We start from the raw sequence: 15,420 nt of genomic DNA, 5'->3' as shown, positions 1-15,420 counted from the left end.
GTCCGTCTTTCTCCCCCCCCCCCCCCCGCACAACTCCCCGGGCAGCTTGTTCGCGGTTCTCCCCTCATTTCTTTCCCCCTCGGATCTGCTCGCTCTTGACATTCCGTTCCGTTAAGCAGCGACGCTTTCCTCTCTCGAGATGGAAGCGGCGAAGAGGTGGCGGGTGAGCGCGAGGGAAACGGAGGCCTGGATGGACCGAGCTGTAGATATGGTGAGGGCTCTCTGGCAGAGAAGCTACCGAAGGGGCTTCCTTGTAAGATGGGCGGTCGTCCCGCGAAAGGAGGGAAGGAAGGAAGGAAGGAAAGGAAGGAAGGAAGGAAAAAAGGAAGACCGACCCGGTTTCGGGTTTGCGAGCTTTTCGGAACTGGGGGATAGAGGGGAAAAAGACTAACGCAGTTAATGGGCGACATCCACGCTCTTTGAGTTTGGTTATATTCTTGCAGACATTTCTATAGAGATTCTCAGTCATCCAGATCATGGTTGTCCCAAAGGTGCTTTTTTCAGGAGACAACTGGACTTTCTTGTTTTTTTCTTTGAAGACGTTTTGCTTCTTATCCAAGAAGATTCTTTAGCTCTGACAGAATAGTGGGGAATGGAAGGATTTATATTCCCTGCAGACAGGTGGACAGACAGACTCTTCCATTCCCCACCATCCAGCAAGTGAAAGAAAGAAATGATTTTGGCTAAAAGGAAAACATAGTTTCCTGAACTTCAACAGGAGACATGCTGAAAATGCTAACATCACCTTTAACATCACCCAAAGCTAACCATGAAGCCTAAGGCTGACAACATGAGTAGAATTATGTTTGAGAGGGCTTTGAGTGAACATTCATGTGATGAATAGGATCCTACCCTGGAAAGATGATCCTGCCTCCAAATTCATTTAAGATGCCAGCCCACAGTTCCTTATTAATATGTGTTGCCCAAATATAGTGTTTCTTAACCTCAGCAATTGAACCTCAACTTCAATAGTCTAACAAACAGGCTTTGTTCTGGAAGAAGGAACTGTTTATCTTTCCTGAGAACTTTTACCCATATGTCTACTTCTGCCCTCTATTACAGTATTTTATTTATTTTATTTTTATCCCACTTGTATTATTTTTATAAATAACTCAGGTGCTGACAATATCCAACATACCTTCCTCCTATTTTCCTCACAACCTGTGAGGTGAGGTGAGCTGAGAAAAGTGACTGGTCCAAAATTATGTAGTTGATTTTCATGGCTAAGGTGGGACTAGAACTGACAATTTCCCAGTTTCTAACCTGGTGCCTTAACCACTAGACTAAACAAATCATGCCATATTAAACAAAGGCATTGTAAATGAAAAGTAAGCTATTGATTCAGGTATAGCTCAGCCAATAAATCACAGTTGTGTGTGGTGTTTTTCTTGCTGTGTACTAATTTTGGTTTGTTTTTCTTTTGGGAATTGGGAGGAGGGCAGAGGTAAGTGCCAACATATATGTCCTTTATTTTGCTATGTATGTGATCCATTCAGTCAGAAATGTTGGTTTTTTATAGGCACTGTTGTATATTATTGTTCTTGTATTAGGAAAAACAGTTGCATAGATAGACTTCGTTTACTGACTGTCTCATGCAGCGGCTGTTTCCCCCTTCCTTGCAGAGAAGAGAGATTGGAGAGGGAAGGATTGTAGGAGAATAAACAGGCGCACAGTGGAGAATACATATCAAAAGGTATGTGCTAGCACTGGCTGTTTGCCAATGCATTCCTTTTGATGTGTTTTTCCATTGTATGCCTGTTTACTTAATCTTTTTAATCTTTTTATCTACAATGAATATAAATACAAGCACCATTCCCTTATTAATTATCCCTGCACCTGGCTGAGCATTCCGAAAGGCTGGAGAGTTGGGAAAAGGAAAGCTGAAGTTAAGTCACAAGCATAGTCAGAGTCATATGATTTTGCACTTAGTGTCTTGTGTTACTTATTGACCCAAATTTCTGGTCCCAGACTACCTGTGATGGAGTAAAAGCAGCTGGATGCATTGTGCTTCTGAACTTGCAATCTGTGATAAATATGACACCATATCCTTCTTAACAATGCTGCTGTTAATTACTTTGTATTGATAGGCTAAAGATGCACTTGAGAATGGTGAAGTACCTGTTGGTTGCCTCATGGTCTACAATAATGAGATTGTGGGGAAAGGAAGGAATGAAGTTAACGAAACAAAAAATGTAAGTAAGTAAGTAAGTAAGTAAGTAGTAATAATAATAATAATAATAATAATAATAATAATAATAATAATAATAATAATAATAATAATAATACTTTAATTTATAGTCCGCGCCCTTTCCTAAACAGGACTCGGGGCGGTGTACAGTCATATTAAAAACAATGTGGATACAAAAATATAGATATACATAGATAGACGGAGGAGGTAGGATATGCACTGTACAATAATAGATTAAAATTCGAATAAAAAATTAAAAATACCCTTAAAAACTACCCCAAAATAAGATGTTTGCCAGGAGGTTGAAAATGGGACTATAAATCAGCTAGGCCAGCTAATTGGAACAGGTGGGTCTTAAGTTTCTGTCAGAAGGAGCGGAGGTCGGTAGTAGTTCTGATATTGGGGGGGAGGTCATTCCAGAGGGTTGGGCCCATCACAGAGAAGGCTCAACTCCTGGGCGCTGCCCGTTGACACTGCTTGGTGGACGGCACCCGGAGGAGTCCCTCCCTGTGGGAGCGGATTGGTCGCAGGGATGTATGAGGTGAGATGCGATCCCGCAGGTAACTAGGTCCCGTGCCATGAAGCGCTTTGAAGATGGTAACCAACACCTTGAAACGCACCCGAAAAACCACAGGCAGCCAGTGCAGCTCGCGCAGGAGTGGTGTTATATGGGAGTATCTGGTCCTCCCCATGATAGCCCGCGCGGCCGCATTCTGAACTAGCTGTAGTCTTCGGGTGCATCTCAAGGGGAGCTCCATGTAGAGAGCGTTGCAGTAGTCCAGTAGTGAGAATCCTATCCTTTGCACTGCATATATAAAAAGAAAATTCCTCAAGAAATTCCTGTACTTCAGCTGTGTTTAAAACTTCTCTTGTATAAATTGGGCATTGTATAGCAAATTACTGTTTTGGAATTTTTATGTTTTGAGTTCCTTTTTTCTAAAATTCTGGTGAAAAAATGCTGTGTTCTGTATAAACACATCTCAACACACCTCTCTAATTCTGGAAAACCATTTTATGTTTTTCTTATATTACAAGTAGCCTTGGTCTTGAAAAAAGGGTACTCATGACTGGTCCTCAAATTTTGACTGTTACTGTTGTACTCTGAGGGCTACCTGTAATTAAGAGGGACATGGTAACCTTTTTGTAATAAAAAATGTTTAGTGTTGATCTCTGAATGCTAGTGAACTTCAGTTATTAGTATTTTTATTTGTCGATTGCTTTCTTTTTCTTTTATCAAATGTTCCACATTTTGTTTCGTTACTATTACCTAGACAAGACTAAGTTTCAAAATGTAGTGATAATATTTCACAATGGCCCAATTTTCAAATGTAGTTTAATTCCCACAATACTTCAGAGAGAATATTTATTGGCTGAGGATCATGGGAACTGAATTTTAGCAAGATTGAAACTAGAAACCCATGACCCATTGAGTTATTATTTCAGAGATACATCCTTACCTAAACAGAGAAACGGAATGACCAAGGGTGGGTAAAAAATAGTGGGAGCAGGAATGACTTCTGACTTTGCACCGAGTTGAATTTCCTTATGGGAATCTGGCAGGGACCAAGGGATTGTGAGACTGCCTGGGAAATTGTCACAAAATGTTGAAAATGAAGATCATATGACCACAGTGGCAGCACAGCAGCAGCCAGTAGCCACAACTTTCCCAAAGTTTGGAAGTACAAGGAGATTCTAATTTTGCAAAAGAATGCACGGATTCGGTCGTTATGGGATTATTCATCTACATGGAATGGGAAGAGAACAAGTACAACAATAAGAACAATTGCCAACAAGGATTGAATACATGTTTATTTGTTTTTTATAATGATGAACTATAACCCGACCCCAGCCCTTGAGAAGTGTTGAGCATAGTTGGAGATGATGGAAACTTTGGTGTCCATGGCAATTCATTCAAAACAATGAACTCTATCTACGGTAACTGATTTTATGAGAGAAGAATTTTAACAGTTCTTAATAAGAACTGAGAGCATTTTAAGTCAGGAATTCTGCCAGCTCTCAGGAAGTGATTGTAGTTGCACCCTAGAGTATGTTATAGCATTTATGGCACCTGCTAAGCATAATCTCTGGAAGGACTATTCACATTAAAATTAATTTGTAAGATGGTATTATAACAATAGATTATAGCTAAATGCATTCTATTTGCTTCACATTTGCTATCAATCACATATGTTCAGTTCCTTTTATTGAGTAGCATTCTTTGATATATCCAAGAATTAATTAGGCCATTGTTTTCAATTTGTACTTACGAATTTATAGTTTGAAGCATATCATGAAATATGTAAGCTATTTTAAAAAACAATAAGGGTAGAATCTTAGATATCTAGATTGTTTATGTTTTGTTACACAAAAAACTTTTCCCATTTTGTAACTATATGTTTTATTAAAATATTTAGAGTGGTATTACAAATCACCCTTCTTCTAAAGTGATACGTCGACCAAGTGATGCAATTTTGGGTAATTGTTCTATGTTTTGACCATGAACTGTCTTTTGGATTAGTTGGAAACTACAGGAAATTCAGAATGGAACGATGAGATTGCTGAATAAACATAAACAGAGAGATCATATCCTGCTAATTTGAAACAAGGTATACTAACTCTTAGTTAGTTACCAGGCACAATTCATAAAGGTGGTTAGTTTAAACAACTTTTTTCCTGAATGCCTTCAGGGCTCCCTTCACCTGCTTAAATCTACCAAATACTACAATTATTTTCAAAACTGTTTCCAAGATTCTTCCTGTCACTGGAGGTAAAGCTGCATGAAGTTCTAGATTTTACTGGTGATTATTATGCTTGCTCCGCTTTTTATTTTCTTGATGTGATGACTCCTGTTTTTATCTCTATAAACTTATTTGAGAATCTTGTCAACCTCGCGCACCTGCCCCTCACACAAAACCCTCTTCCCCTCTTTCCCACCCCGCCCCCCACCCCTGTGCTGGGCTGCCAACCCAGAAAGATTAGGGACTGCTGATGTAGATTATACAGTATTGCAAAGAAATGAAAGTAGATGCATTTAAAGGCTTCGGTGGCAAATTCTGCCATAATTGAAAAAAAAAAAGAACACATAATGTAATCCATGAACATGCATAAAGCTCATGAGAGCATTTCCTATGCTGTCTTTGCTTTTTATGACTGGTAGATCAATCTTTTTCTTTGCATTAATTGTTGGAAAGATTAAATAGAAAATATGAAGTTAATCCCAGACAGAGGAAAAAGTGTGCTTGTAGTCAATCCTGTTTTTGATCAAACAGCTGTTTTTCTCATGTCCTCTTTGCCCTTACTTGTTTCAGACACTGAAAAGGAAAAGAAAATAAAGCAGTGACACAGCTCCATGCCTTTGATTTTTTTTTTTTGATGATCTTTATTGTTTTGACACCTCTTGCAGGTTTTTATGCTCTGTTCTAGGATTGGCTTTTGGAATTGCTCCAGTAAAATAAAAAACAAAAGGCACTGTATAAAATAACATCAATGTGGCGAAATAAGACCTCACCTATATTGGTTGCCATTGACCTTCCCTACCTTACAATGGAAATTTTGAGAATCCATTATAAAAAAAGAATTGCAACCATTGCAACTGTTAGTTTTGTGTAGGTGCTTTATACAAATTTAAATATTATGCCCTCTTCTACTATGACATTGTTTTTTTAATGAGGCCTGGATTCTGATAGGCTGCTTTGATAGTATGAAGATACTTATATGACAGCTAGGAGGCTCAGAGTGACAGACTAGAATTGGGGAAGCATAAGCTGAAGTGTACTCTCAGCCACCAAAATTTCCTGAATGACCTGGCCAGTCGTTCTCTTTTAGTTGAAGAGCCAGCATGGTATACTTTTGAAGGCATTGGGTTAACACCAGTAGTTGCCCTCAGCCATGGAGGCTCCCTGGATGATTTGGAACCAATTATTGTCTCTCAGCTCAACCTACCTCACAAGGCTGTTGTGAAAAACAATTGAAGGGGAGGATGCTGTGTAGGCCATCTTGAGCTTCTGATGGAAAGGCAGGATATAAATCTAGCAAATAAATTGCAACAAATTTCCAACAAGGGTCAGTCTCGTGTGTGTTTTATTTTGTTTATAAAGCAAATTCTAAAAGACATTGAGTTATAATCTTGCCCTTGTCTCTTGATACAATACAACAAGCATCCTCAGGCATAAGAAAGTATTTCACTCCATGCTTCAGTGAATTGTTTTAATTGCCTTAATCCAAACAGAATCTGGACTAGCAAAGTAGATTTCAGGTTTTGGAACTATGGAAAGCATGGAGAATATAACCGCAAAGCTAAAGAAAACTAACTTTTCTCAACTAGTGGCCATACTGTCTTATAATACTGAAAATGCTCATCTGCATACACTAGAGGGCAGTAGATTGAGGAAACCTGTCCTAGGCCATCTTGTCCAAATAGTTCTGTAATTCTACTAAAAATGAGTTTATTTTTCTTTATATGTGTGTTGTATTTATTTTATTAAATTTGTTTGCTGTGCATCTTATCACAGTGTAACTGTGGTCAGTTTACAGTGTTAAAAGAGGATAAAACTATACAAAGCATGTATATAAAAGGAATAAAGTGCTTTAAATTATTAACTGTAACTAAAAGTTGGGGAAGGTGGGACTAGGATGGGCAGAGTGAGTCTTTGGATCTGTTATTAATCTATCCATCACCTCCAATGTGACACTCCCCTATTGGAGCACCAGGCCAATTGGCAAAGCCAGGTTTTGAGGCTTTTACCGAAGGTCAGGATACTTTTTATGCAAAGTAACCCATTTTATGTGGCACCAGTTCTGATTTGCTTTAGTTTTGTTTTTGCTTTCTTCCCATAGGCTACTCGCCATGCAGAAATGGTAGCAATCGATCAGGTCTTAGATTGGTGTCAACAGCACAAGAAGCAACCTGAGGAAGTTTTTACACACACAGTATTATACGTCACAGTTGAGCCCTGCATTATGTGTGCAACTGCGCTTCGAATGATGAGTATCCTTCTCCAAATGTTGGCCACTTAATACTTAATACAGAATTCTGTTTCCCACCTTGGGAAACCATGGGAAAAAAGTCCTTTATGCCACTGTTCTTCAACCGGGTATTCGGAGTCATATGAACTGTTGGTATGGATAGGATAGAAAGGAAGGTGGCATTTGGGGTCAAGTCCACATCAGGCAGGGCAAATTCTTGTGTGGTATATGAAATTTTGGGATTTTCCTACAACAGGAATACGTTAATTTAAGCTACTTTACTTTAAAACATTTTGTTCAATTTACAATACAATAGTAGAGTTGGAAGGGACCTTGGAGGTCTTCTAGTCCAACCCCCTGCCTAGGCAGGAAACCCTATACCGTTTCAGACAAATAGCTATCCAACATCTTCTTAAAGACTTCCAGTGTTGGGGCATTCACAACTTCTGGAGGCAAGCTGTTCCACTGATTAATTGTTCTCACTGTCAGGAAATTTCTCCTCAGTTCTAAGTTGCTTCTCTCCTTGATTAGTTTCCACCCATTGCTTCTTGTTCTACCCTCAGGTGCTTTGGAGAATAGTTTGACTCCCTCTTCTTTGTGGCAACCTCTGAGATATTGGAACACTGCTATCATGTCTCCCCTAGTCCTTCTTTCTCTTAAGCTAAACATACCCAGTTCCTGCAACCGTTCTTCATATGTTTTAGTCTCCAGTCCCCTAATCATCTTTGTTGCTCTTCTCTGCACTCTTTCTAGAGTCTCCACATCTTTTTTACATCGTGGTGACCAGAACTGAATGCAGTATTCCAAGTGTGGCCTTACCAAGGCATTATAAAGTGGTATTAACACTTCACGTGATCTTGATTCTATCCCTCTGTTGATGCAGCCTAGAACTGTGTTGGCTTTTTTGTCAGCTGCTGCACACTGCTGGCTCATATTTAAATGGTTGTCCACTAGGACTCCAAGATCCCTTTCACAGTTACTACTACTGAGCAAGGTATCACCTATACTGTACCTGTGCATTCCGTTTTTGTTGCCTAAATGTAGAACCTTACTCTTTTCACCATTGAATTTCATTTTATTAGATAGTGCCCAATGTTCAAGTTTGTCAAGATCCTTCTGTATTTTAAGCCTGTCTTCTGGAGTGTTGGCTATTCCTGCCAGCTTGGTATTATCTGCAAATTTGATGAGTTCCCCATTTATTCCCTCATCCAAATCATTGATGAAGATGTTGAAGAGTACTGGGCCTAAAACAGAGCTTTGGGGTACTCCACTGCATACTTCCCTCCATGTAGATGCAGTTCCATTGAGAACTACACGTTGAGTGCGGTTGGTCAGCCAGTTACGAATCCATCTGGTGGTGATGCTGTCTAACCCACATTCTTCTACTTTATCTAGTAGTAGGTTATGGTCTACCTTATCAAAAGCCTTACTGAAGTCCAAGTAAACTATATCAACGGCATTCCTCTGGTCCACTAATTTTGTCACATTATCAAAGAATGCAATAAGATTAGTCTGGCATGATCTGTTTTTGACAAATCCATGTTGGCTTTTGGCTATTACTTTGTTTGCTTCTAGGTGTTCGCAAATTCGTTGCTTGATTATTTTTTCCAGAATCTTTCCTGGTATTGAGGTTAGGCTGATAGGTCTGTAGTTTCCTGGATCTAATTTTTTCCCTTTTTTGAAGATGGGAACCACATCAGCTCTTTTCCAGTCCTCTGGTAGTTCCCCGGTGTTCCAGGATCTCTGAAAGATATAATTCAGTGGTTCTGAGATCGCGTCTGCTAGTTCCTTCAGAACTCTGGGGTGTAATCCATCCGGTCCTGGTGATTTGAACTCGTCTAGGGTAGACAGGTGCTCACTTACCATTTTCTTCCCTATTTCAATTTGTGTGCCTAATTTTGTGGTGCTGCTTTTGATAGGTTGGACTGTTTTATCCCTTTGTGTAAAGACAGATGCAAAACATGAGTTAAATAGTTCTGCTTTCTCCCTGTTGCTTGTCACCTTCTTGCCACTTTCTCCTAGCAATGGACCAATTGTTTCCTTAACTTTTTTCTTGTTTTTAACATGTTGGAAGAAGCTTTTTTTGTTAATTTTTACTTTTGTGGCAAGCCTTTCTTCATTGTGAGACTTAGCTTTCCTCACTTCATCTTTACAGGCTCGGGCTATTTGCTGATATTCTGCCTTAGTTATGTCCCCCTCCTTCCACTTTTTATACTTACTTTTTTTGTCTTTCAGTTTGTCAGATAGTTGTTTATGCAGCCATGCTGGTTTCTTTTGGGAGCTGTTATTTTTCTTCTTCATTGGTATTGTGTTAGACTGGGCTTTTGTAATCTCATTTTTCAAAATTTCCCAAGCTTCTTGGGTTGTTTTCCCCTCGAGGATTCTCATCCATGGAATTTTTCCCAAGCTCTCTCTAAGTTTATTGAAATTAGCTGGATGATGGGGTGTGGGAAGGACATTCAGCAATATTATTGTCCTCAATTTATGAGTGGGAGATATCTTTTGTCTGGGCAGGAAAAAATGAGAAATATTTTATTTGAGGAAGTTACTACTTTTGTAAAAGGTCTCTAAAGAAAGGATGAATGTACGTATGTATTATAAATGAAAGGAGATTATTATTACTACATTGCTTTTTGCTTTTAATGTTGTATTTTGGGGTCATTGGGAATTGGGCAGTACTATATACAAATATAAATAATAATGATAATTATTTAATAATAATATAAAGTATAAATAACAATAGAAATTCTGGAAATGGAATACCAAAAATGAAACAATCCAATTTTGGAAAGATCTCTGGGAAACTCAAAAAGACTATAATAAAAATGCTGGATGGATAAAAGAACTTGAAGATGGATTTAGTAAAAATCAAATGGAAGAGCTACTGTAATAACAACAGCAGAATTGGTTAAAAATCACATGAAAAGGATTTATATCTGTCAATCACAAAAAAAAAACCCACCACTGATTGGATCTGACCATTTACCATGCCAATATGGTCTAATATCCTAAGTCCTTGGGAATAACTCGATGTATATGAAGACCCAGCTAAAAACTGGCAGCTGTGATTTCATGTTGTATTGATGATGGTGGTGGTAGTGGTGGAAAGTTGGCAAATCAAAATAGCTAGACTGTCAAATTAAACATAATTGTTACTATTTGTATATTATATACTATCTGTATAGGATTTCTTATCTAACCTAGTTAATGCCTTAATTGATCTGCATAAATCCCGTTGGTTGTATATGGTTGCCAAAATGAACGGTTTGGAGGCTGCGGCTCAGTTCTGAATATCTCTTCTGCTACCTTAACAGATACAGGAGAACCATTTCAAGTGAGTACTTTATTATGGTGCCTTTCTATATGTTCATAAGAATGTGATATATCAAAGTGGTGCAGCAATGAAGACCTTGCTCTAGAAGCAAGGTTCTTGCAGAATTCCAAGAATTTTAGAAGACAGCGTGTACAAATTATTTCAGGACTTAAGCCACCCCTTTTTAAAAATTGAAATGATTAACTGGAATGCTATTCTCTAATGCGGAATCTTCTGTATGTTCTCTTGCATTTTGTGGTTCGGTGGGATATTTTTCATAGTTTAATAAGAAAAATTAGACTTTGCTGATAATGAAGGTGGATTCAGTGAATGCACCTAACCGTATAATGCCAGGGAAATTAAGTCCAACGATAGAAAATTGAAGGACTTTTTGTATAACAATTATTTCTTTGCCTAAATACCAAATAGAAAAAGAAAAAAATGTTTATGCTTAGATAAACAAAACAAAATTGCAATTGTAGAAATGAAACTGGATTTTAAAAAAGAATCAACATGGGAATGTTTTCTAATATTTCACCTAATGTTTATATTTTGGCTTTGTGCTGTATGCTTACAAACTTAAATAATTGCAATTTAAAAATCTTCAAACATTATGGAAAGCAGTCCTTCATTTAACTATATGTTTTTTAAAATTTTATTCGCGAGAATACTGTTTTTTATATATGTCCTTACATATTTAAAGAAATGAATATTATCTGAGGATCATCTGTGGGTATAGTATCACTAAGTCACTCTGCTGGGTAAAGAGGTGTTGACAACTGGAGAGAAAACCAATTGATGAAACAAGTTTTTGGCAGAAACACTCTGGATCTATTAACCAATAAATGATTATCTTTTTAATATTTCTTTTAAGATCGTATTTCTGAGATTTGCTTAGCAATAATTTCATGGTTTGTCCTGGTTTGCATGAGTTTCTTAAAATTGATGTTTCCCAGTTTGGTCGGGCAAATGTAGTTTCATAAATTATAAATTATAAATTTTTCATAAGCAATAATGCACTTCACTTACATGTCCACTTAAATAGTTTTATTTCCAATCATAGCTATCTGGACTCTGAAAAGACTCCTTTAAGAATTTGTGCCAGTCAAATGAAGGGTGTGTGTGTGTAAAGATTTTTAAAATGCCCTCCCCCCCGAAATTGTCCCTCTAAATGCCCATGAAATATGACTGTATTGTAGTATGATTGTAATATGGCTGAAAAACACCCTCTTCGGATAACATTTATATCATCCTTTTCACTTTTTTTATTCTGTGCTTGCTTCTTGTGCTAATCAAAAGTCATGCGTGCGTTCCTCTGCCTTTAAAACTTACCTAGTAAATAATGGTTAATAGGTGATATTCTTATTTTAACACTCCAACATAGCAACAACAGAAGCTATGTTACTCCCACTTTTGAGTTCTTAAAAACAATGAAGAACTGAAAAATTCTGCTGATGGTATACCTTCATTTAAGATGCATTTTTGAGCAGCATGTTTAATTTCTTTAGTGCATAGCCGGTTATCGAGCTGAAGAAGCTGTGGAGATGCTGAAAACCTTCTACAGACAAGAGAATCCAAATGGTAAAAACCTCCTTTCAGAATTTTAATCCATGTAGACATTTATAGATTAGAATATTAGTGACCTCCATTTTTTTTTCCTTTTTGGCAGCACCAAAATCAAAAGTTCGGAAAAAGGAATTCAGTAAATAAGATGCTGTTATAAAATTAACCAGTCTAGAAGAAGAATAAATCCTTGAATGATCTTCGCAATGCTGACCTTTGCTGGACTAAATGATTTAGCTCCAGGAGGTGAAAGAATGACATACCTGTCCCTTTTCAATATGTGGTTGAATATAATATGCAGGTTATGATAAATTAACAAATACAGTTGTGGGTCAAAATGTCTAGTTTGTTTTCTCCTGGGTGCTAAACTGGAAAGGTATTACTGAAAGAACAATACCAGCTAAGGTTGAACTCTTGCAACTATTGATTTTGAACTCGACAAGAGGTTCAGCTAATTAGGATAATGCATGCTTTGCCAGTACAAACTTGTGCTGATTTCCATTGTCTTGTAAATTATTTGGATAAGAACTCTGTATAAAACTCTGTCATCTTCCAGTTCACTAAGCTGTTCACTAAGTTATACATGCTGAATCAAGTTTTCCAGGTCACCTGCTACATTGGAGTTTCTCTTGAGGAACTAGTCTGATTGGTATTAGGACTTTATTAAGCTATAATATAGCCCAGGGATTTAGTCATTTTAATCTAGTTGATGCTGTTCTGGTGCTAACAGAGGCTTTCCTGTAATTTTTCTATGTCTGATATATTCAACTGTAAACACTGAACATAAGAAGGGAACCTTCTGCATAAAAACCATGTACTGTTTCAGTGAAATAATCCAAATGTGTATAAATATCTGACAATGTCTAATTTGTACCATTTTCTTCAGTGCATCACAGGGCAAGTTTAGAACTTCACATAGACTTCGGTGTTCAGATCTCGGTAGAAAATATGGAAATATATATTAAACTTAACATTGTGATAACTGAATTGAAAGATTTGTACTCATGCCTGATCAGTTGCTGCCATACCTGCTCTTTTCAGATGAATTCCTGTTGTGATAGCAATCGCCATTAAGGATCAGTTGATTTACATAGTTATATTTTTAATATGTTTGCAATAGAAAACTTACAATATTGGAGGCAGGCTGTTCAGGTTAGTAGCATCTGATCTTGGACAGTATTGAAAAGTTCAGCAGGGCCAGAATAGTTTATTCTTTGGAAATTCCAGAACTGTTGGACTGACTGCAAAGTTGAAAAAACATTCCAGAAAAAAAAAGGCCAAAGAAAACCACTTCTGTAATGTTGCTGAGAAAATAACATGGGTGTAACCATGAAGTCACCAGGAGACATGGTAAACTTGAGGGAATGACTTTGAATGAATTACCAATCCCGGACTTGTGTACCTGTGTTCACTTACAATAATACTTTATTTGTAAGGGCTACCTTTCCTGAACATATGGGTAGCTGAAATGTTGAAGTTATATTCAAATATGCTAGTGTTACTCAGTCTTAAATGCAGTCATTTTGATAATGACTGTATAGGAAGTTAATTAAATTGCTAAAATATAATATTTGGAAAAGGGCCATACAGAAGACGGCAGAAGAAATGTTAGTGAAGGAATACAATGTTGTCAACAGCAGCATTTTCGATCTTCCATCTTATACCTCTCCCTCTTCTACACAGCTCTCCGATTTTCCTTCCTTATGCCAAAAAAATATGTGGTTTGTTGACGTTTTGGGGAGGAGGAAGGAACTATTTGTCTCATAATTAAACATCTAATTTAACTAAATTAGAAGCCCTGATTTTACCTGGCACATTCTGCATTGTAGATCCAGAGGGGAAATGCCTAGAACATCTGGTTCACCATAAGGGCTACCCCGAATCTGAGAAGTCATGGGAAACTATAGCAGATATCTATATTTTATGTCGTCATTTCCATGTGAAATTCCCACCCAAGCCCTGCCCCTGGGACTTGCTAAATCTATAGGCTATATATTTATATACTACTATATGCATAAATCTATAGTACATACTATAGATTTAACTATACACTACTAAATGTGTATACTACTAAAACACTACTATTAATTGTCAAGTTCGGTTAGCTGAAATGGTACATCATAGTGAAATAATTTTTGAATCAAGATAACCTCAAATCTGCTGCCTTAAAGAATGCATACAAACTCTGGGAGCCATTACTCCTGTGGAAGTCAAATTTCAAGGACCTCCAGACCAGGTATACTGGAAGGGTTATGTAGTTATGTAGGCAGCCCTGCTGTACTTCTGCCATCAGCTGAGGCCACATGATCATGATTTATGACACGTCCTGTCAGCTTCCTACAAGCAAAGTCAATGGGAAAGCTGGCAGGAAGTTAGAAATCACTTCTACTTCCCACTGCTGTTTTGGCCACCTGTGATCATTCTGTTTATCTCTTTAGCTAAGTATTATTGAAGTTCATTTGCCACTACAATTACTCTTCCATCATGCTGCACTATTTTTTTCTAAAAGAATGACCCAGCGGGTCATCGGTGGCCCAGTAAACAAATTCCAGGATGAAGGGAATTTCCTGCTTTCTGCCAGGATATACTCTCCAGGGTTGGTTGCTGTGCAACAAGAAGAAAATACAGTGATGTTTTTCCATCTGACTGTGCGGTAAGATTTGTCTGTTGACCTTGGGGAACCGCTAAGCTTGGGTTGGGGTAATGAGCCTGTAGTCATTTCACATGGGACATCCTAGCTTGTAAAAGGCAGACAATGGAGGTGGTGTAGAAGAATATAGAGACAATATGGTGAAGGAATGCCAGAACTGTAATATTTTAAAAACTTTCTAAAGACCATAAATGTCATCCCTGGGAAAGGAGGGAGTGTAAGCACAACCTCACCTTGATTCTGGGTGGTATTAGAGGGAGCAGAAGGTAACTTTGAGAGCTTTCAAGACTTTTGTTATTATACTCTACAACAATAGAATTCTGACAGTCCTTGCAGTGTCTGTTTCCTGACCTGGGCTGTATCGAAGGGTTGACGGGCAACAAGGAAACGCGAAGCCAAAGTTTCAGAACACACACATGAAAACTTTATTGGATTATTTTTAGATGTATTGTGAGGCACATCCAGAAGAGGACCTCAGTGTTCCAGCAATGAATAGTTCAGGAAGATTGGAAGGGAAGTCTTGGTCTCCCAAAATGTGCTTGCTGAGCAAATAAATAATTTCAGCAATAATCAAGCACTTGCCTGTGACTCCTGGATTTTAATGTTGTGGATTGTATTGAACCTCCCCCTGCCCCCCCTCTCTCCCCCCGGCCTCCATATTTTGTTATAGGAATCAAGATCGCTGTTTCTAATATCCATCATCCTGGCTGGCTTTCTTCATGTAGTAATTTCACACTATGC

General features: G+C 37.9%; 1 protein-coding gene across 1 annotated transcript; it reads left to right on the top strand.

The window, feature by feature from the left end:
- Positions 1 to 6: 6 nt before the first annotated feature.
- ADAT2 (adenosine deaminase tRNA specific 2) lies at positions 7 to 15,189 on the top strand. The gene is made up of 7 exons (XM_081940608.1): positions 7 to 211; positions 2,088 to 2,192; positions 7,025 to 7,175; positions 10,381 to 10,487; positions 11,975 to 12,047; positions 12,136 to 14,682; positions 15,007 to 15,189. The coding sequence occupies exons 1-6, from the start codon at positions 140 to 142 to the stop codon at positions 12,174 to 12,176; spliced, it is 549 nt and encodes a 182-aa protein (XP_081796734.1). The 5' UTR covers positions 7 to 139; the 3' UTR covers positions 12,177 to 14,682; positions 15,007 to 15,189.
- Positions 15,190 to 15,420: the final 231 nt, after the last annotated feature.

The sequence above is a fragment of the Natrix helvetica genome (assembly GCF_964273705.1).
Source record: "Natrix helvetica genome assembly, chromosome: 2".
NCBI lineage: Eukaryota > Metazoa > Chordata > Lepidosauria > Squamata > Natricidae > Natrix > Natrix helvetica.
This window is presented reverse-complemented; position numbering and strand designations above follow the sequence as displayed.